The following is a 22,123-nucleotide window of genomic DNA, read 5'->3' on the forward strand; positions in this document are numbered from 1 at the left end:
ACAGAAAATTTCAATAACATTCATTGCAATAATCAAAATTAATACATTTTTCAATACTAAAGTGAAATGACCTGAATGAATAAAACAAGTCAATCAATTCAATAGCTCGGTAACTTTGTGTAATACTAACTGGCAGTAATTGGAAATAATGTTTTCACTTCATTTCAGTTTGTATATACAAAGAGCAAATATTTATCAAAGACTGCGTAAAAATGCTGCTTGTTAAATGTAAACATAATATAAAGCTTTTTAATCTATCGTGTGAGAAAATGTATGTGTAGACACCATGGAGTTTGAATATCATGAATTAACTGGGTGGAAATTGACTGATAAATATTTGAAAACAAGAACGAAATGTAATTATTCGTTGATTTGCACATCAAATCACTCTATCATACTCGTATATTCATTTTGTAGACGATAAAATGTAGCCGAATAAATTCTAGCTCTTTGCATTGACTTTAGTTGTTTTTTTACAGCCAAACTTTTTATTTATCTCCGTATCTCTGATTTACAAGAAAAACTATAAATATATAATTAGCCACATTTTCAACCAACTGAACAGAAACATTTCAGTAGGTATCTTTCCGGAAAAATGTTTGACATGATTGATTTTTTATTACACGCTTTATATTAGCTTCACCTGTATGTATGTATGTATGTTTGTTTGTTTGTTTGTATGTATGTTTGTTTGTAACTGTTAAGCTCGAGATCTGTATTGACAGAATTATCGACATTATTGCTTGATCTATTCGCGGGCAGATGGCGCTGTACGTAACCTCATTGATATTTCTTGATCTATTCGCGGGCAGATGGCGCTGTACGTAACTATCAATTATTGCTTGAGCTATTCGCGTGCAGATGCCGCTATACGTAACCTCCTTGATAGGAGTTTACGTATGTTAAAAAAACATATTTTAAGAACTATAAGTGTAAGCAAAATTTTGTACTACAGATGAAATACAATTACCCGTGATTCAGTACAGAACAAAGTTTTGAACGAAAACGGAATTTACATTTTAAAATCTAATTCGATTATTTGAAAGCAAACCAGAATATGGATTTCAACAATGAAAACTTTATCGTAAATTGTACCTACACCTAAAAAATTCAGTTACTCAAATATTTCAAAAAATCGAAAAATTAGAATTAAGGTGCTTGACATACATATCAAATCGAAAGATTGATTTGAAAAATGAAATTATTCACTGGAAAAATATTTTTAGTCCATTAATATTTTGAATGAAACTTCAAATCAAAACATCAAGACTGAATTGTTTTTTGCTGCAAATTTTCTCTTTACTTCGAAACAAATTTTATAACTGTCCGCCCTCTGTTAGAGACTTACTGCATCTCAGTATTACTATAGAATTTGAGACCTCAAACTTTAATATGTTGTTTGAGAGGAATTTTACATTCGTGCACCGTCTGTTAAAGATTTATAATACTAGTGTCTAGAACTTGAGAAAAAATTATGTTTGACAATAAATTGGACTAAAAAGTGAAAAATAAATATAGTTTAAAAAAATAAAAAACACGCTTTTAAAGAACCTCGCACTAAAAAATTATAATTTTTTTTTAAATAAGCTCAAAACAATAACCAACGAAAAATACTAGTATTATTGTGAAAAAAGCGTGGGCGCTTTGTGTCATATTTTTGTATATCAAGCACCCGTCGCTTTTTTCACAATAATATTAGTAGTTTTCATTCGTTATTGCTTCAAGCTTATAAAAAAAAATATTTTTAACTTTTTAGTTCGATGTTCTTTGAAAGCGTGTTTTTTAGTTTTTTAAACTATATTTATTATTTATGAACCTACTGAAATGAATCAAATAACATTAGTAAAAACCGCTCCCAAATAGGTGAAGCCGTTTTGAGGGAACAGAAAACAGATACAATTCCTAAAAATTATTGTTCTGAGTTCTATATTGCTTTGATGAAGACACCCAATAGTTTTTTGAATATCTTCATGTATGAACAGCTTTCAGTTTCACTTTCATTATATATGCTATTTATTGCCCATACAAGTATCAGGACAATATCATTGACAAATAATGACAAATAGAAATGGTTAATCTTTATACAACTTGATTAATTTAAATAGTTTCCTAATCGAGCAACAATAAATATCACAGCATATCAAAGACGGGATTCCGAGTTTCAAAGTCGGAGTTATGTACTGAAAAAGTATCGATAACATTATCAGAAATAATCGAAATGAAAAATAATCTGACAGATATCGACTTGAAGAATAATTCAATCTATACTTATAAATGCGAAAGTTACTCACTCAACACTCTTTTTTTTTTCAAGAACAAAACACAAGCACTACAGGAAAATCATTAAGGCGCTCTCAGAGCGGTGCCTGTGTGAAATTAGCGAATCACATTGGAATGGAATCGCTGAAGATTAAATCCATTCGGAAAACCGTTCTCAGGAAGTTAATTCTACATAAACTTGGTTCTCCAGATGAAAGAGTTCTTGAATAGTGAAGTTCGAGGTGTTCTAATATGTACCGCTTTTGGTGGAATCAAATGTGCCAAGTCACTTGAACACTTCCCGTGAAAGTATCTAGAGAAGAGGGACAAATCTCCAACCTTTCTTCAATGTTCCAAGCTATCGAGGTTGCACGTGATGTTCGCGTCTCCAATCAGGCCGATGGCTCTTTTCTGAATGGAATCCAGTAGCTACAGCATATGTTTTGGGGAAGAGCTCAATATATGAAAACAATACCCCAAAAAAGGTATGACCAGTCCTTTTCAAAGCATTAAAAGTTGCTGAGGTGTACAGTTTTCTGGTTCGGAACAGTGTTTCAAATTTTTGAGTGCAATTCCAGCGACATGATTGTGCCAAGACATATTGGTGTTCATTTCAACCTCCAACAAACTTATCGAAGAAGAAAGCGGAATTGTCGGACCTCACATTATCATATTCGGTTTGGAGGCATTTATCTTCTTGGAGGAAATCGATCCTCATTCAAATATGCAACCTCCTGCTGCCGGTGGAGTTGTGCCTCCGTAGCCGATGTCCTGGAATCCAAATGTAATAACGAGAAAATTGTGCTGTCGTCAGCAAAACAATATATTGGATTCTTATTTTTTTCCAATAAGTCGTTGATATACAATAGAAAGAGGGTTGAAGACAATATGGATCCCCGGGGAACACCAACTTTGATGGTGAAAGTAATCGAGAGATATCAATCTACGGCCACTCGCAGGGAATGTTCTTTCAGGAAGCTGAAGAGCTATACACCATATTCCAAATGGACCGCCCTCCGTGATGGTAAAAGGATAGCGTTGACATATGAAAATTACTTCTTGATGACTGTTTCTCCGCACTGCTATATTTTCGGACGCTGAAATTTTGTATGTAGGTTCGTTTCATGTTGAATTTCAAGTGAGAATTTTTGAATTTTCTAACTGGAACGCCCCCACTGGGGATAAAGGGGGCTCGTTTACCTATAATAATTACCTTTTCATCACTATTTCTTCGTAACACTACATTTTCGGAGGCTGAAATTTTGTATGTAGGTTCGTTTTATGTTGTAGATGTGCAATAAGAAATGATTTTTGAATATTCCAACTAGGGTGCTAGCCTCGGGGGAAAAAGGCGCGTCCATGAATTCATATTATCTTTTCATCACTGTTTTTCCATGCTCGACGGGTGAATTGATATTTAGTATAAGCTTTGAACCCATGCGGAACCGGAGCGGGTCGCTGGTATTGAATAATCAGTGAAACAATCAGTGGACATAACACTCCAAAAAGGGGGGCAAACCGCGGACACATGTTTCTGGCTATTGGCCTCATCAGCGCGGTGCAGCCAAGTGTAAAGGTGGGCAACACTTATTTGCCGAAAGCAGGAAACAACACATATGCACGGAGTCATCAACAGGAGCCAACCGCACATTTGTGGTTCCAGTTAGAAGATCTAGAATTCCCAGGCTACATCTAACATATCCTGGACCCGGATGTCACGCAGGTAGCTATAGCTGCCTACGTGGTCATGGACAAACTGGAAGCCAACAATGTTTTTGACGTTTGTCCAATAAGTCCTCGAAGTGTCTCACAAATATAAAATTATGGCTTTGTTGGGACCTACCTCAAAAAAATCTGAGCCCCTTATTTGTTTCGTATCCACCCAATTTTGATTTCGTTTTTTTTGTTAATTTTATGAATATATAAAGATATTTAATACTTTTGAGTTAATTCAATTTTGAAGTCGATTTAATTTTTTAAAATAAATTTTTATGTCTTTTTTGTGCATTTTACAATACTTTATCGTTCTTCCTTATGAGCCTTCCCTTCTATTTCTTTAGACCCTGTATATGCGATGAGTTAAGTTTCGAATTTGAGTGTCCCTAATAAGGTATACAAGGTCTCATTTAAAACTTTAATGAACGTCAACAGGAAGTGGCTGTTCGTTTTAATTAGGGCTCCGAATCTTCTGTGAAAGAATGAAGAGAGTGGGTAATAGTCTTTTCTTACCTTTATTTCGATTCTATATTTGGATGCGGTTTTATAAGCATCAGACAGTAAATCTTCTACGGCAGTAACAAAGTGGCGTATTTATTTAATTTTTTGCGAAAAACTAAATCAAATAAGAGACTAAATTGAAATAAATCAGCATTTGTAAGTTCACTATTGTATGATTTCAAAAAGATAAAAGTGCTCTAGATTATGAGAGACAGAACTTAAAGAATGAGGATACGAGTTGTGTTTCTGCAAATTGTTTTACGACTGTGGCAAAATACAAATGTACACACGGAAAACAAGGTGACTACCCTTATACACCAGGGTGGACTTTTTTGCACTGTTCAGACTTGGTGAAAAATATGTAATACTTGATATTTTATTCATATATCCGCTGTAAAAAAGTTTCCGAATGCCAACAAACATTCTGTAAACCTGTATCAAGGAGGCGATAGTTTTCAGTTACCAAGTTATCATTCACTCGTTTTTAATTTTCACTTTCGGTCTATCAAAAGTATTTTTAAGTTGTTTTGTACTATCGAAAATTATTATTATTGTATAGGAAATGTCAAGTGACAGTGAATTGGAGTGTAGGACCTACTCCTTCTGAAATTATAGAAACATTTTAACAATTTTCGCAATAGTTATGTTAATACAAACATTCAAATAAAGGCATGATGCAATCAATGTATACGAAAAGTTTCAGCTGTAGTGATATTTAGATAGCAGCAAATAAGTCTTTGGAAACGTTTTGTTGCTTTACTTTGAATTATCCAAGAAATATAAGACATCCGTACTCTGGGCACAATTTGCGATGCTTCAAGCTTCTCTGAACATTGAAGACTATATTAATATTGCCGACTATATGACACTGCATTTTTTTCAAAGCGACAGTCAGACAAATCCCCCCCCCCAAAAAAACAAAAATTCCAACCTGGGAAGCTTTTTCTGAGTTTCTGAAAGATTATTCTGATGAAAGTTAAAACAACGGATTGAAAAGCAATAAAACATAACAATTTTCAGAACTAGGCTTTGACGAGTATTAGCTTGCTCTGTTTGTTTGTTTGGGTCAAAGTAGTTTTGATGACAATACAATTTAATGAATTCTGTATCATTGTAAATCCAAGATGGCCGTAGCTACAAAATGGCGGATTAAATATTTTTTCACAACTTCCTCAATATGGGTATCGAATGACAGGGCTTGACTTGTAGAATAGTAGTACACTTTAAAAAAGATGTAAATTCAAGATGGCGACAGCTACAAAATGGCAAATTACATATTACCTTGTAATACTGAGGCACTAAGTGGACTAAACAGATTGAGAAGAATTGAGTCACAAAATTGGAAACAAAAACCTAGAAAAAATTAAAAAAATGTTGTATGTTGAACGGTTTCATTGAAGAAAAATATGATAATGATGTAGATAATGTACTGAAAAGTAAAACTTAATTCAAAAGGTCCCAGGTAACACCACCCTTTTCAGCAATCTAGGGTATTGATCAGACAAAAACAATTCATTTCAATGGTACGACAAAGCATTAAAGTAGTAGCAGCCTTAAAAAAGTATACCTATCGTACAACTCGTTTCAAAATCATTTTTCATACTGATAAAAGTTATGACAAATCACAATCGTATGTTGAATGCTGTTTTCAAAACTTGATCAATGTGAAAACATTCAAAATACTTGAAATATACACAATATAAATTGAAACAATTTCCTGTTGCACTGTATATGCTTATTGAGAAAAGTATTGGATGAATTTCTTGAAAATTTTTCTGCAAAAGATGACGAAATAATGAAACTCTCACAGTTTCCTACTCCAACCCACTTGACCTGGAAAATGTTAAAATTAAATTCTTTATTACACCGTGGCTACATTGTGTTCTCGAATAGAACATAATGTAGCCACAAAAACAAAGCGATTTCAATGATTATGAAATGAGCCTTATGTTTGACGTGTTTCAACTCAATGAAAGAGTTGTGTTCATTAGTTAATCGAGCACCTGTCTTGAAAAGAAATACTCTAATAACTTCTCTATCATGGTCGAGTACCATGCATAGAAGAGGATCCGAACTCCTCATGACTTTACAAGCACCATTCAGTGTCATCATTTGATAATTAAAAATTCACGGCTTGCCTAATGTAAGGGGAAGTATAACCGTGGAACGAACGATTTGTGATGCAAGTTCTCATAGAAATGCATCATTTTCGGGTGTTCACTTACCTACTCTAAATGCAATACAGGTAACGCAACACTGTGTTTCTTTCATACTGTAGGAGTGTCAAAGGTGGTAATATAGCACTCTTAGGTCCGCATCAAGTCAGTGGATATAGGTTGAGGCGGCAATTACTGGACATACCGACACCAAATATAGAAGTGTCTCAGACGTCACGAAGCAGACACTGCACCTGGTGCCTGGAACCTCTATACCCATCACACGACCACGGTTGATTGAAGTGTTAAAGACACCATTCTGGCAGATCATGATGAACCCCACAATTTCTGACTACAGTCCACTCGACCTGAAGAAAGTAAAGGCCAGGTGTTTTGATGAGCCGAGATCTTCAATTTTGTTGAAGAAGATACTTATCCGTGTGTTGGGTCTTTTGCTGGACATATGCCAACTCTAATAACAAAGTTGTGATTACCTCGATCAGTGTCGAAAATTAAACCGAGTTCATCAGCCGCTCGGACAGCCGCTACAAAGAGAAATGTACCTATTCTCACTCTCTTATAGTCGCAGACCATACATAGAAAATCCATCATTTTTCGGGACTTCACGTCGAGTTGATACAGCTTCTCCTGAGCCACTTCACGACTCTAAAGGAGTAGAGAAAGATCGGAATAACAAGTATATCTGTAGCAGCAACTTTCTTCTTCCCCGACAGTTTTGATGTCCAGATCTGTCGGAATTTGGCTGATACTTTCGGCGAAAAAAGTTCTCCACTGAGATTACCCTTTTGAGTGGATTACCTCGAGCGGGGCATATTCCTATAACTAAATAGTGCAGGTGCCCAACTGAATTGAAACTTGAACATTTATTTTTCACGTTTCAAACAAATGACTGAACAATTGAATTGTAACAAATGAATTGTGGACTTGATGAAATGAAGAATAAAAAATAAAACGGCATTTCATTATTTCTGATCGTGTATTACGAAGGACATTCTTTCACTTTCTTCTGCAACAACCCCAATCTCTTATCAACGGGGGGATATCTTCCGATGTGTCTGAAATTTAGCAACTCTCTGGGAAGCGCCAGAGGATCAGGAATTTCGTTCCGTTTGATTTTCAATTCAACTCTGCATCCATAATCCATGACGCCGTAGTATTTGTGCTTGTAATGATTAGTGGGGTAATAGGCAGCATGCAGTTCTCCATCAACCTCGTATATTCTCACGTCAATGTACTCTTGCTCTATTATTTCAGATTTGAGCATCCGACTCAACCTCTAGAAACCAAAACGAAAATAGAGGAAAGAAATTGAAAAATCAAATTAACATGGGGTGTTTTTTAACAACTTTAATTCTATGACACTTGAGAGGTCCCAAAACTAGTGAAATTTGTGTTTGTTGATAATTTCTATACTTGTGGTGTACTAATGAATATTACTGGAATTCTATCTCAACACCAAATCGTTATTTTCAACACCTCGACACTTGTTTCAATCACCAAGTGATCATCTTCAAAAACCTTTAAAGTATTTTTCTTATCATGAAAATAAAATCATCCTTGGTTTTACACAATAGTAACTGAAAATAACCCCTTTAATGGTAGTCAAAACTTTACTTTACTAGGTACTCAAAATCATCGTGTTGATGTCTACTGTCTATTCCATTGATCAACTAATTTTTTTCTATCGCCTAGATTTATGAAATTCAACAGCTGAAACTGCGAAGTGTCATTTTTTAGAAAGTTATCTGCGCAACCTAGTCAATTACCATTCATTTTCTATTTCATCAGTTCGGACTTCCATTGTCTAATATAATATAAATTGATTTGAAATCCCTGAAAGAAATTAAAAAGATTACCCGAAAAAAATAACAATTTTATTACACAAAAAACTGAAATTACAAAGAAATAACTTACAAGCAATAACCAAAAAATGAAAAATTGAAATATTAATACAAGCTGAAAATTAAAAATTTAAAAATATTATTATTAACAAAAAATGAAAATTGAAAATTAAAAGATTCCAAACCAAGTTACGTCACGACGTTTCGATTGTTAGCATCCACAATCGTCTTCGGGTGATAACTGAACTTATTCCTCCGAGATATGACTATTTATAGGTCATTCGACTGCTTTCCAGACGATTGTGGATACTAACAATCGAAACGTCGTGACATAACTTGGTTTGGAATCTTTTAATTTTCATTTTTTGTTAATAATAATATTTTAAATTTTTTAATTTTCAGCTTGTATTAATATTTGAATTTTTTACTTTTTTGGTTGTTGCTTGTATGTTATTTCTTTGTAATTTCAGTTTTTTGTTTATTAAAATTGTTTTTATTTTCGGTAATCTTTTTAATTTTTTTACAGATTCTTTCAGGGAGTTCAAATCAATTTATATTATATTAGACAATGGAAGTCCGTACTGATGAAATACACCACCAAACATTGTCAAGCACCTTCGAACAAACATTCATTTTCTAGTTAATAAATCTTTGTATTATTTTTATCAAATATCAAAATGAATGTTGCCTGTTTCGTTCGTTTCTAAAAATGAATTTTCTTCATTTCCTCACTATTCATTATTCTCATATATTTCTTTACTATTCATTATTTTTAATGAGGAAGTCATACGAGGATAAAAATATAAAAATATTCAGATATAACATAAAAACGACCTATTTCAAAATTAAATTCCAATGAATAATGAAAAAAAGTATTTGAAACACATTTTTTGTGAAGGATTCAATACTTTTTACTTTTTTAATATATAATCTCCCACAATCTGAAAAATGAAGAGTGCTGAATCTGCTGAAGTGTAATGAAGGAAAAACTGAAAAGTTCACCCCAGATTGTAGAAAAGGTTATATACCCAAAAAAATATGATGATGCCAATAGTGCAGATAATTATTTAATACCAATTTGAATTCTGTTTCAGTGACAAAACGTTCAATTCAATTTGGGATCTTGCTAACTTGAGTGTTTTCAATAGATTCATTTGGTAAGCCATTATCGGTATTTTTTGCAGATCTGAAATCCTTTGAATTAAATTGAATTAATCTGATCATGGTGCATTTTTATGTTCTTCAGAACAAAACACGTGTCGAGGTTTTTATAAAAATCATACGATAAACTGTATTAATGACTTTTGATATGGATTTTCATCAAATATCAAGCAGCGGTGATAGTTCTTATTAGACTCCATTTATAATTTTGGTTTTAGTATTATCAAACACAGAGGCATCGTTGAATTAAACAAGAAATGTTTCATGAATTATTCAGATTAGTATTGAAAAAAAATGGTTAATGCTGTCTTCAAGAAAACGAAAGTTTGTGTAGCCTTCTTCACAACTGAATCATAATATCTGCGTATTTTTGAATGAGTCAGTAATGACAAGAACTGGTCCTGATATTGAGATTGTTTCAGAAAAATTATCCTTTATTTACTTTGATATGTGGAATATTAGAGCAATTTTCCGATAAAGATAAAAAAAGTATAATTGAAAATAAAATTGTTTCAATACTTTACAAGCGACTGCTCCAAAGTTGTTTCCCCACATGAATAAAATACGCATTCGACAGTATTTCTTTATTGTGTCCAACAAGTCTGTCAGGCCCAAATCTTCAATATTGTTGTTGCTTATATCCAGAAATCGAACTTTAGAAAACGGTAAACCAAAACTGAGGGCTCTGAAAGACAAATTGACTATCAATGTTTTCATCAGTATTGGTGATGTAGCTGTATAGTTCAAAAAATCATGTGATAAAAACAGAACGAAAATCCTTCCATTTCAATAGTTCCTAATATGTAGGTACAGCAAGCGCCAAACGTGATGGCGAGCCCGCCCCTATGTGCACAAACTCATTTTCATTTTAACCCCCACTGCAGACAGCTCTTGCAAGACATACAAATGCTCCGTACAGAGACGTGTCATTACTTGTCCGCCAATGCTGTTGGAGTTTGGCATTGTCTGAATAATTTGTGTTGTTTCTGAAAAAATGTCATCGCCTAACAAAAAACCAGTCATCAAGAGTCAGGCACGTGAAATAATTTTTAAAGTATTCAATCATTTTCAAAATGTTAAATGTGAATAGGATACGTTATCAAATGTGAAAAAATATAAAACATCTCTCGCTACAGGTAACATTAAATAAATAAAAAAATAACTATTTCAACACAAATATTTATTTTTTATAAGGTGTTTCAATAAGAACCATTGAAAGTGTGGTTGAAGAAGTAGAGCAATTAATTTCTGCAAATAACGGAGAAGTGAATGTTTCCACCCCAAGAAAGAAGCGGCCTAGAAGAGTATTCCAATATAAAATGGATTATTTACCATTTTCATAAGACGGAAGAGTGTCGTATTACGCTAAAACTGTATGACGTTTTGGAAATTGTGGCTTCCGAAACATCTTTTCGTGGAATTCAAAAAAAAGTAGGTTCCAAATGGAGAAGGACTGAAAATAATAGAAACATTTTGATAGAGAAAATAGACAGTAGAGCATTGAGGATCAAGTATCTACAAAAAATCAATTATTTTCGTAGCCAACAGTAACCAATTGTGTTTCTTGATGAAACATACCTTCATAGTGGACATACATCTTCCAAGAACTGGACGGATGAATCAACCAAAGGGTTATTTAAAAATATTGCGAAGGAACCAGGACTCATTATTGTCCATGCAGGAGGTGACATGGGATTTATACCTAATTAATAATATTGATACAATACACTTTTTTCACCAAATATACAACTACTAGAGTTTGAATAGAACTATTGCTAACAGTAAATGGTGGTAAATAAATACGAAGCGCCCAAAAGAAGGAAGATCTTACAAGAAGATAGATAGATATAGATAACAAAAAAACATAACATAGATATTACAAACAAGAAAGCATATAAATATAATTCTGTTCATGTACAATACAGATACAAGTTTGCTTATGACAAGTAGGCAAGGCACAATGTATCTCTCTTCAAGTTTTTCCTATTAATTGATCGGTGTATATTTTCTCTTGGATAACTATGAAGCCAATTCTTTAGTTTTCTTTAGCAAGTTGAGTGATCGTATTCTTCGGAGATCATCTGGTATATCAGCAAATAAGACTGGAAAGAGGTAAGTAAAAGAACTTTGACATTTTCGTGTATTAACTCTTCGAATGGTTGTTGTTTCGGCTTTGAAGCGTGTTTCATGTTTGTGCTATATAGGCTCGTATTTGTGCTTGTTTTTATAGTAGTGAAGAACTAGTGATTGGTAGTAAAGTTGACGATCATCCAGATCTTTTGCTTCTGTGAATAATTTTTCCGTTGGGTATCTATATTTTAATTACGGTGTATGATCTTTTATGATGTCTCTAATGGTTTCAAGTAGGTGTCTGCGATAACACCCCAAACCTTCATACCGTATCGACTTATATTTAAATCAGGCACTACACCAGGGGATTACCTGGGAATTCGGTTCGGTTGCGTGACCGATAATGCTCCATACCATAATATTCAAATTAATCCAGCCCCAACACAAATTCTAGGAAAGCTGACATGGTGAAGTGGCTGCACCATAAAAGCATTATGTTCAACCCCAACATGCCCAAACCCAAATTATACGAGTTGATCTAGGTAAATAAAAAGCATCATATTAAATACAGATTCGGTGAGGTTCTGCTTGAACGTTTTACGACTTCCACCCTACCATCCGGATTTGAATCCTATTGAACTCATTTGGGCTAGTGTTAAAAACAAGGTGTCCCAAAAGAATGTAACTTTTTAAGTTGGAAGATGTGAGGAAACTGGCGGAGCATGAGTTTGATCTAACCATTTCAGAGGAATGGCAAAAGGGTTGCCGACATGTAGTATAGATAAAGAGCGGAAATATTTGGAAAATGAAACATTTACAGACGTTCTAACAGAGGTAAATCCAGTGATTATGGATTTAAATGACGATAACAGCACAAGCAGCAGTGAAGATGAAGAAAATTTGTATTCAGATAGTGACTGATCAAATTTTATTTTTATAACATTTCAATGAACTGTACTACTACCTATAATACTGAATAGAATATGGAAAGAAATTATAAATAAGTTATGTTTCATTTGCAACCCCAGTTAAAACTAATTATATGTACGACACTGGCCGGCAAGGGGCTTATCGTAATCCAATAGTCATATCACAGTATTTCTGTATACAGTAGTTTCACTCAGCGTCGGTCCCTTTGATGTCGGTGTCCAGGAGTTTCATTTTTTATAATGATGACGTATTTGACACTAATGACATTTCTACCTACTACAATCTCAACCAAAGCGTGTATACACTGCTCAACATAACAACTATTCATATAAACTGCTCAAAAAAAAACAGTCTATGAAAACCATGTTGGGCACCTGAGAAAATTGTACAAATGATAATTTTGCATTTGTGTAATATTGAAGTAACCCAGATCATTTGGGCAATGATGAACTAAGTTTCAAGTAGATTTTAAAAATTCATGGAATCGGCAGATGTTCATATTCGAATGTGACAAAATATATTTTCATTTCAACAAGAAAAAAGACAAGATAAAGAACGTGTTTTGTTATTCATGAACCATGGTACGAATCCATGCGAAATTTCTTTGTAGTGATTTTTGGGGCCAAATATAGCATATTCATTTATTGATTGGAGAATTCAAGATGGCGGACGAGTTTGCCGATTCGATTATATTAAGGACCAATTATTAAAAATATTCCTAATCGAATTCATCACTCAAGATTAAGGAATCTGTAGAGCCCATTCTTTCTGAATTATGTAGTTACTATTCAGGACTTGAAGAAGTAAAAAAGTAATTTAGTATGTAGTGTTCAATTATACAAAAATAATTTTTTTGTATGTATGTACTAACTATAAATGTATGTGAGAGTTTTCGGAGTCGGAAGTTATGAATTATTTACACTGTAAGATAATAGGTTGTTTTGCTGCTTCCAGCTTTTATCCAAGTAAAAATTGAAAATAAAATCACTGACAAGTCCAAATGCATTTTGACTATACCATTATATGTTTTCCGACAGAAAACAACTACTTCTTTAGCTAATAACTCGACATATATTGACAAATGTTGATATTTGAATCTATACAAGTCTAGATGTCTAATCAACCCCGAAAAGTTGCTGCGTAGATTAAAAACAGTTATTCTAAATGAAACATGTCCTATTAGTCAGCAACTTCTTATATAATGTAAATTTGACTATCAAAAATACCTTACGACTGTTAACCTTTCGGAATCCAAGTCGCCTCAGACATAATTGCAAAGATTCTCACTTTGAAGAAACAACTTTGCAAGAGCTCTCTAGGACAAATAGTGCGACTTCGCCTGATTCGAACAAGGAACCAACTGCGAACCGTTTTGAAGTGTTCCTCATCAGTGCAGACCATGCTATCACGGTTGTATACACACAGGGACTCGTTATTCCTCCTAGAGAGCTCTTGCACAGTACCATGGTTCATGAATAACAAAACTCGTTCTTCATCTTGTCTATTTTCTTGTTGAAATTAAAGTATATTTTGTCACATCCGATCCCATGAATTTTTAAAATCTACTTGAAACATAGTTCATCATTGTCGAAATGATCTGGGTTACTTGAATATTACACAAATGCAAAATTATCATTTGTACAATTTTCTTAGGTGCCCAACATGGTTTTCATCGACTGTATTTTTTTGAGCAGTTTATATGAATATTTGTTATGTTGAGCAGTGTTCAAACGCTTTGATTGCGTGCCTGTCTTGAACTCGTCGTTTGCGCAGACCTGAGACTGCAACTCCTGGGTCTGCGTGTAGAAAATTCAAACCAAAAATCACCCGAAGTGGGATTACTGTATATAGTATACTGTGGTCATATATTTGCGAGAGTTTATACCTGCGCAATCGCTCGCCAGCAGCCGTGGCGTGTACTGTAATTACTTTCAACTGCAAACATAAAAGTCGATTGATTATAATTTTGAAGTATTTGAAAAAAGCTGAAAATAATACCTTGCCCCAAAGTTTTTTATTGAGTTCGAAGATAAATTCAGAGCGCGCAGTGCTGGTCTTCGTTTAAGCCATTGTGCCAGATATTCGACGCCTAAGTCGCCTATGTGGTTACATCCCAAATCCAGCATTTCCAAAATTTTGTTAGCTTCCAATCCGCTCAATAATAACTCTATGTCGTGACCGTCGATGTGACATTTTTGGATGTGTATCTCAACCAAAGTTGAGTTAAGCTGCAACGAAAACTGATTAAAAATACCCCCTGCGCCTTTTCCTTTACTTACTTTAAGCACCACTCCAATATCGTCAGCTAGTGTAGCCGTATTGAACTTAGTATAGTAACTTGCAGGTATGATTCTGGAAATGTCTACAGCTTTCAGGGTACTATCTTCTATCACAATCAGAATAGATTCGATACTTTCCAAAGTTTGTTCCGTTTCAGCAATGTCTATATTTTCCAACGTGGGACAATTCTGGATGAGTTTAGCGATGTAACGAGCTCCCTAAAATTGTTTTCAATACAAAGTATGGATATTCTTTACATTAAGAGCGTTATGTATTCAAAATCTTTTCTTTTTTGCAAGAAAGGTAGATTTTTAGTGATGACAACAGTTCTAATTATTAAAATTAAAAGCTTTTATTTAACTTGACTTGGATGTGTGGTAACAAATCTTGCAAGTTTAATTTGACCCACTTCCCGGTATCCGATTGACCTGAAATTTTGCATGCTGGTCCAGAACCGATATCAATGCATGTTGACCAAAAACGTGACCTGATGCTGCTGCCAGGATCGGCTCCGTACGAGAGATATCCTCAGCGGTAAATAGCAGGGACATGAAATTTTGTATACGCATTCGTTTATGATAGGCAGTTGGTAGGCCTACCATGAAATAGATGCCATATCCAGGGTTGGCTTCAATAAAAAAAATATATTTCTAGAAAAAAAAAACAAGCTTTTACCTTTAAATACCTACTTCCCGACTCTAAAAAAAAGACAATAAATGGTATAGTAGGTTGTAAGAACCCATATTTATTTGCATTGTAATAAAATAATTGCACAAGATAGTCTAATAGATTGTACTAGAAAAAATGATAATATAGATTTAAATAATAGTATACCACCTTATATAAACAAGACTAGGGGGTTGCCTAAAGAGTTGGAAATATTCGTGGGGGCCAAGGTGATGTTGCGATACAATGTTGATGTGTCTAAGAGTCTAGTGAAAGGTGTCATCGGTCATATAATAGAAATTATATGGCCCTGTTTCCGGAGAGCACAAATGTATGACACGGACATTCCATCAGTCCGTATCGACTTCGGCAAAGATGGGATCCACGTTATTCAACCGAAATCTGGGCAATTTCCAACAAAATTCAGCCATGGTACAGCTGAACGTAGAATGTCGCCAATTGTTTTATGCTGGGCTTGTACAATTCACAAAATTTAGGGTAGTATGGTTGACCACGCTGTTGTATACTTGGGTTCAAAGTTGTTCGCTGCCGGCCAAGCGTACATGGCTTTAAGTAGGGTCACATCAATAGAAGGCCTCCTGATAGAAGAATTAGACTGTTCGAAATTAACTGGGACTCGGCCATGTAATAATGACGCCATCAATGAACTGAATATACTAAGAAATATAACAAGCTAATTCTTTTATAAGGTATGCCGGAGTAGTAGGTACCTACCTATTTCTATAGAATATAGATTATCCTAATATTAGTTTTCCCCGTTGCTTAAGTTTTTCTGTTGAAGGACTCTCCGTTTCATAGATGGACTTTCGTATTGATCGATAACTATCGATTGAAACTAAAAAACATAAAATAAAATGATGATAAAAAAACTTTTAAAACAAGCTTTTATTTAAGTGCCCCAAAAAGATCAAAATAAAATTTCAAATCACACTAACCACATTCATTTATGACTTTACAGAATTAACATTATAATAAAAGCTTGTCACGATGCCTAGAAGAAATCTCTACATATTCAGTCAGATGAAATTTAAACAAAATTTTAAATTTCACGGCACTTTTATTTAATTACAAACATTATGAATTGCTCACAAGTTTAGTAGGTGTCTACCAAATTACAAAATTTCAATTACAAATTGAAATTATCCCGACAAGCTTTTATTATAATTTCGATTCTGTAAAGTTATAAATAAATGTGATTTAAAATTTTATTTTGATTTTTTTAGGGCCCTTAAATAAAAGCTTGCGTTAAAAGTTTTTTTATCATCATTTTATTTTAGATTCAACTCATATTGATATGAAAATTTCACCAACAAGCTCTTTAGTGTAGTAACGACGATTTTGTCAATGAAAATTATGAATAACAAAAATATTATGTGAAATTACCTCTGCACCTATGTTGTTTCCATTGATCCTACATGATTTCAACTTCAAGAATGCAGAGGACGAAAAACTCTTCATTCCTTCTGCTCGAATGTCGCAACACATCAAATTTATATGGGCCAGTTTGTTGTCTTGATTGAAAAAATTTTTGGACAGTATTTTTAAACCCTTGTCTCCTATATTGTTATAGCACATATCCAAACTGATTATTTCAGGGTTGGAAATCAAAAAAGCAGCTATCTTGTGCATGTCTTCAGCTTTGAGACGGGTGCTGAAAATATTACATATTCAGAAACTCAAAATTATTTTTTGTACATAAATTGAATCTCACCCAATCCTCTGGAAGAGTTCTCTTCCTTTGAGACGCAAATGTAAAGTCCCATCTGAGTTTTTTTCGGAGAACAGTTTAAGAAAATCATCATGAAGTTTTTGCCCCATATTCAGAAATTGTCAAAGTGGCAAGTTGATTTTTGACAAAAGCATTTTCAGTCAAGAGGTTTTCCTAGTCCTGTTGACGATTTGGTAGGTTAGAATCAATCAATTTGGCATGAAGAATACTATAAGGCTTCGCCCTAAATATTCGAGTATTTCTGATTGTCCATTATACTGTTATCATATAGTATGTTCAAAAAAGTATGCCTAGATGTAGTTAACTAGATCACAGAATATGATTATGAAGTTGAAATGCTTGAAAATATTGGAAAAACACAAAAAAGACCATAATAATCGGATGCAGTGCTAGCATTCAAAACAGTAAGGTAGGCGGTAAAATTGGTTAGAGCAGAAATTGACAGTATAAGCATTTGCTTCATTTATTATGAATAATTGTTTATATGTGCCGTGCAAATGCTTCAAAAAATGTAAACGCTCATATCAAAGTGAAAATGAACAGACACGTTTGCATTTTTTTAGGATTGTAAATGATAGAATTTGGTGTTCTTGGACCGGCAGTTTCGCAGGTAACATGACTCTGCTTCGTAATTTTGCATTATATTGGCAAAATTTCACGTACTTCCGCACCGCGTACATTGTCATTTTCTTCCATACACCCAGCAATAAGTACGACGTCTGGTTTGGAACAATGTTTCAAGCTTTTGAGAAGCAGCCTTTGCAATTCCAGCGACATGATTGTGCCAAGACATATTGGTGTCCATTTCAACCCCCAACAAACTTATCGAAGCAGAAAGTGGAATTGTCTAACTTGAGATTATTATATCCGCTTCGGAGACATTTATCTTTCTGGAGAAAACCGATTCATGGGTTTTTTTTTTTCATTGAATCGAACCTGGTTACTTTCACCCCAGTTCGAAATTACTTCTAGATACTCATTGAGATATTCAACCTCCTGCTACCGGTGAAGATGTGCATCAGCAGCCGATGTCCTGGAATCTCGGGAAATGGTATTTAGAATAATTGTTTAGCATTGAAAAACATGTAGATTTGAAGTCATGGCCATCTAAGTGAAGTTTTTCTTTTTTATCAATTTTTTCAGATGGGGACTATAAAAAACAAATTTTTGCTAAAACCATAAATAGACAGCATCCTGTATATAACGGTTCATTTTGAAAGCCTGTAATATTACAAATTACACAACTACCGTGCTAATCACGGTAAATTTTTTTAAAAAGTTTTTGGTGCAAGGTTATTTTTATTTTTTTTTATCGCCGAAAATTATTCAAAATTATACAGTATTGCAACAAAAATTTGATATTCAATAATATCAAATCACAAAACATCAAAATAAAATAAGTATTTCGGAACAAACTCATTGATTTCCTGGAGATTTTCTTGTCCAAAATAAGTATTTTAAGTTGAATCTCCAGAATATCAATGAGTTTGTTCCGAAATGCCTATTTTATCTTGATGTTTTGTGATTTGATATTATTGAATATTAAGTTCTTGATACATTACTGTATAATTTTGAGTAATTTTCGGTGTTAACAAAAAATGAAAATAACTTTGAACCAAAAACTTTGAAAATGAATTTACTTTTCAAAACAATTGACCATGGTTAACACCATAGTAGTATAATTTGTAATATTACAGGCTTTCAGAATGAAAGACAGGATGCTGTCTATTTATCGTTTCCATAATTTTTTTTTCTTAGTCACCCTTTTTTCGTAAAAACCCTTAATAAATAAGTTTTCCAAATGGTGCGTACTTTGGGGATGACACTGTACAATAATAAGAGGGTTGGAGACAATATGGATCCCTGGGGAGTCGATTCACCACGTGAAGTCCACTCAGATGACGATCGTTTTGATTCTCGTGTAAAATAATGGATCCATGTTTCATAAATTGTCACATATTGACGCATAAAATTGGGTTTTTTATGGTGGAACAGCTCAAACACTGCTCAGAATCATCAATTCGTTGTTGTTTTTGATCGATTGTGATCTAGCCCGGCACCCACTTTGAACATACCTACCCAAATAATAATGCACGATATATCCAAGACGTTCCTTTGATATATTTGGAGCATCAGTTATGTCGATCAACTTTGTGGACTTTTTTGATGTTTTCGTCGGTAACAGCCTCTTTGGAGCATCCACCGCGTCCATCGTCCTCGGTCCTCATTTCATCTCATTTGAACTTAGCAAACCACTTCTTAACGATTGTTTTTCCTGTTGCCAAGTCCGAGTGACGTTTATCAAGCCAAGACTTTTTTTACCAAAAAGCCATGCTTCATTGAAACACGAAAATCCTTTCATCCATTTTCTCCAAATTAACAAAAGTTGCTTCACTCAAAAAGTTCTATCCCACAAGCTGATAGTGCGACAACTGTGAAATTTTCACACGTGTCTATTAATGATTATGGTTAACAGATATATTAATGTGGATTTATTGCTAGTAGCGCCATCTGTTTGTTAGAGTGCGAACTTTTCAGACCATTTCGTATTGCAACCCTTCTTTACGTCTCTACCAATATATTTTCAATAGGCCCAAGATCTATCGTTATCATTGTTGTGATCAGCAATGATAATGTTGTTTGCGGAACGTCCCTTTATTTCTCTCACTTCAAAATATTTCCAGATCCGACTGTCATGTATGGAACCAGGACAGCAAGTACTTCAGTTTTCTCTCTCTCTCTCTCTCTCTCTCTCTCTCTGAATCTGATCAAACAAATTTTCAGCCCGTGGATAACTGATAATGCACAACCGAGTCATTCTAGACTTTCACCTAGAAAGTTCTCAGCTAACCACTCCACATATTTGTATTCAAACTGAACATGCTTTCAAAATCATCAGTCCGCTGGGTACACCGTTGTTGGTAGTACTTTTTATTTCAAAAAATTAAAACTTCAGCCATTTTGTTTTGAAACCATACCACTGTATACAAAAAACCAAGACCATTCCACGTGAAATTCGTAGAAACTCAGTTCTACTTAAGCAAATGGTTGGCTATACTCACACTTCTGCACCTAATACTTTTATTTCATAAGCATTGGTTTTCTACTTCTAAGCAAAAAGTTTTGTTGATATTTCTTTTTTTATTCTTCGAAGTATTTACTTTGAATTTTGTAAGTATACGCTAATGCTCATTTTCATGTATATGACCAATTATCTTATTCAACCACATAGGTAAAAAATGAAGATTTCAATTGATAATATTATCATGAATATTTCAATTTTGGACTGAATAAGCAATTGTCGTCACTTCTACCTACAGCAACAGTGACTCAACATTTATTCAGTGTATGTGTCCAAGATAAGGGAGCAGTAAAAAATTTGCAACTTTATTCTAATTCAGCCGATTTTGTATCTATCACGGTCACGGCCCTCCTTATCTTGAACATACTGTATGCTAGTTGTTGCCTGCGGCTTCGCCGGCGTTAAATTTGGTTTGTCACATTAAGTTTTGTGACAGACCATTTTAAACAAATAGGTTAAATATTTTTTATCAACCCAAAACTTCAGGTTTTCAACTTCAAAAATGACGAAATTCAATACAATCTTCAAACCCCTATTTTCCCCCTTTGGGGTAGTGGAAATTCCTGATTCCCTTTCTTGGGGCTCATTTACGCTATACAAAGAACCTACCTGCATTCTAGGTTTAGTAGCTTCGGCTGTACGTTATAAGAGTGCCAGTCGATCAATAGGTACCCACTTGAACAATATTGAAGAGCATCAGCAAAAAAACTGAAAGGATCAGAATGAAATACATTGATAATCCTACTAATCCTACTCCTACTAATATTATAAATGTGTTAAATTTGTGAGGATGGATGAATGTATTGTATGTATTTACGTTTTGTACTTTTTCACGCCTAAACAGCTCAACGGATTCAAATGTAAGTTGATATATAGATAGATCATGACCTGGAATAACACATAAGGTAGGTTCCCACGGTAACGCGAGTAAAACAGCCTGGAACAGCTAGTATTGTATAAGTGTATGTGAAAGAGCCACACACATACATACATTCATCCATCCTCACAAACTTTCACATTTATATTAGTACTAGCTTTTACCCGCGGTTTCGCTCGCATTTATGCCATTAAATAACTGTCAGTACAATAGAAATGAATCAATATGAAAACTATATTTTAATGCTTGGCTGGGATTATCAATTTTCAAAAATTATTACCTAATCTAACCTAACCTAGACGTAAACTAACCTAACCTAACATAACCAACAAATTAGCTAGATGTAATAAAAAGTATCCTATGTTACTTCTAATATCTACAAGAACATGTGTACAAAATTTCATGATGATCGGATGACTAGTTTTCGCGTGAAACCGTAACAAACAAACTTACATTCGCATTTATAATATTAGTAGGGAGTAGAGATAGATTCAAGATGCAATCTTGCCTGAGACCATCAGAAGTAGGAAAGGGCCCTCTGTAGAGAAGATGAACTTAATTTGATTCCTCCTGCGCTACTTCTGGCGTGAGCCGTGGACTTAGGAGCCGTTATAGTCTATTTCAAAAGAGTGTAGAGTAATAAAATCTCATTAAGTATTCAAAAGCGCTACAGAGTGATCCGTCAATAAATTCTGTCACTTCCCTAGTCCGCATTGCAAAATTATGTCGTTTCATAAAGAGCAGGTAGGTATCACCCTGTTTTAAGGGATTTGTCCATTGTTATCGACGGATAAATACTGAGCCAGAGGTGCG

At 34.2% G+C, this 22,123-nt stretch overlaps 1 protein-coding gene across 1 annotated transcript; it reads right to left on the reverse strand.

Moving 5' to 3' along the window:
• Nucleotides 1–7,610: 7,610 nt before the first annotated feature.
• Nucleotides 7,611–17,541, reverse strand: LOC111517990 (NACHT, LRR and PYD domains-containing protein 12). Its single transcript, XM_023174297.2, has 6 exons — nt 17,334–17,541; nt 17,006–17,273; nt 14,935–15,153; nt 14,654–14,883; nt 10,175–10,340; nt 7,611–7,929 (listed from the first exon to the last, which is right to left on the reverse strand). The coding sequence occupies exons 1-6, from the start codon at nt 17,438–17,440 to the stop codon at nt 7,633–7,635; spliced, it is 1,287 nt and encodes a 428-aa protein (XP_023030065.2). The 5' UTR covers nt 17,441–17,541; the 3' UTR covers nt 7,611–7,632.
• Nucleotides 17,542–22,123: the final 4,582 nt, after the last annotated feature.

Source organism: Leptinotarsa decemlineata, unplaced genomic scaffold, assembly GCF_025532065.1.
Source record: "Leptinotarsa decemlineata unplaced genomic scaffold, Ldec_3_MD MMD2_tig00026354_RagTag_RagTag, whole genome shotgun sequence".
NCBI classification, from domain to species: domain Eukaryota; kingdom Metazoa; phylum Arthropoda; class Insecta; order Coleoptera; family Chrysomelidae; genus Leptinotarsa; species Leptinotarsa decemlineata.

What these genes read in the sequence shown, in the direction of transcription:
- LOC111517990 (XM_023174297.2), bottom strand. Translation starts at nt 17,440, where the DNA reads ATGGGGCAAAAACTTCATGATGATTTTCTTAAACTGTTCTCCGAAAAA. An exon ending in GAAACAACATAGGTGCAGAG is followed by an intron (nt 15,154 to 17,005) that starts GTAATTTCACAT and finishes AAACAATTTTAG; the next exon opens with GGAGCTCGTTACATCGCTAA. An exon ending in ATATTGGAGTGGTGCTTAAA is followed by an intron (nt 14,884 to 14,934) that starts GTAAGTAAAGGA and finishes TTTTCGTTGCAG; the next exon opens with CTTAACTCAACTTTGGTTGA.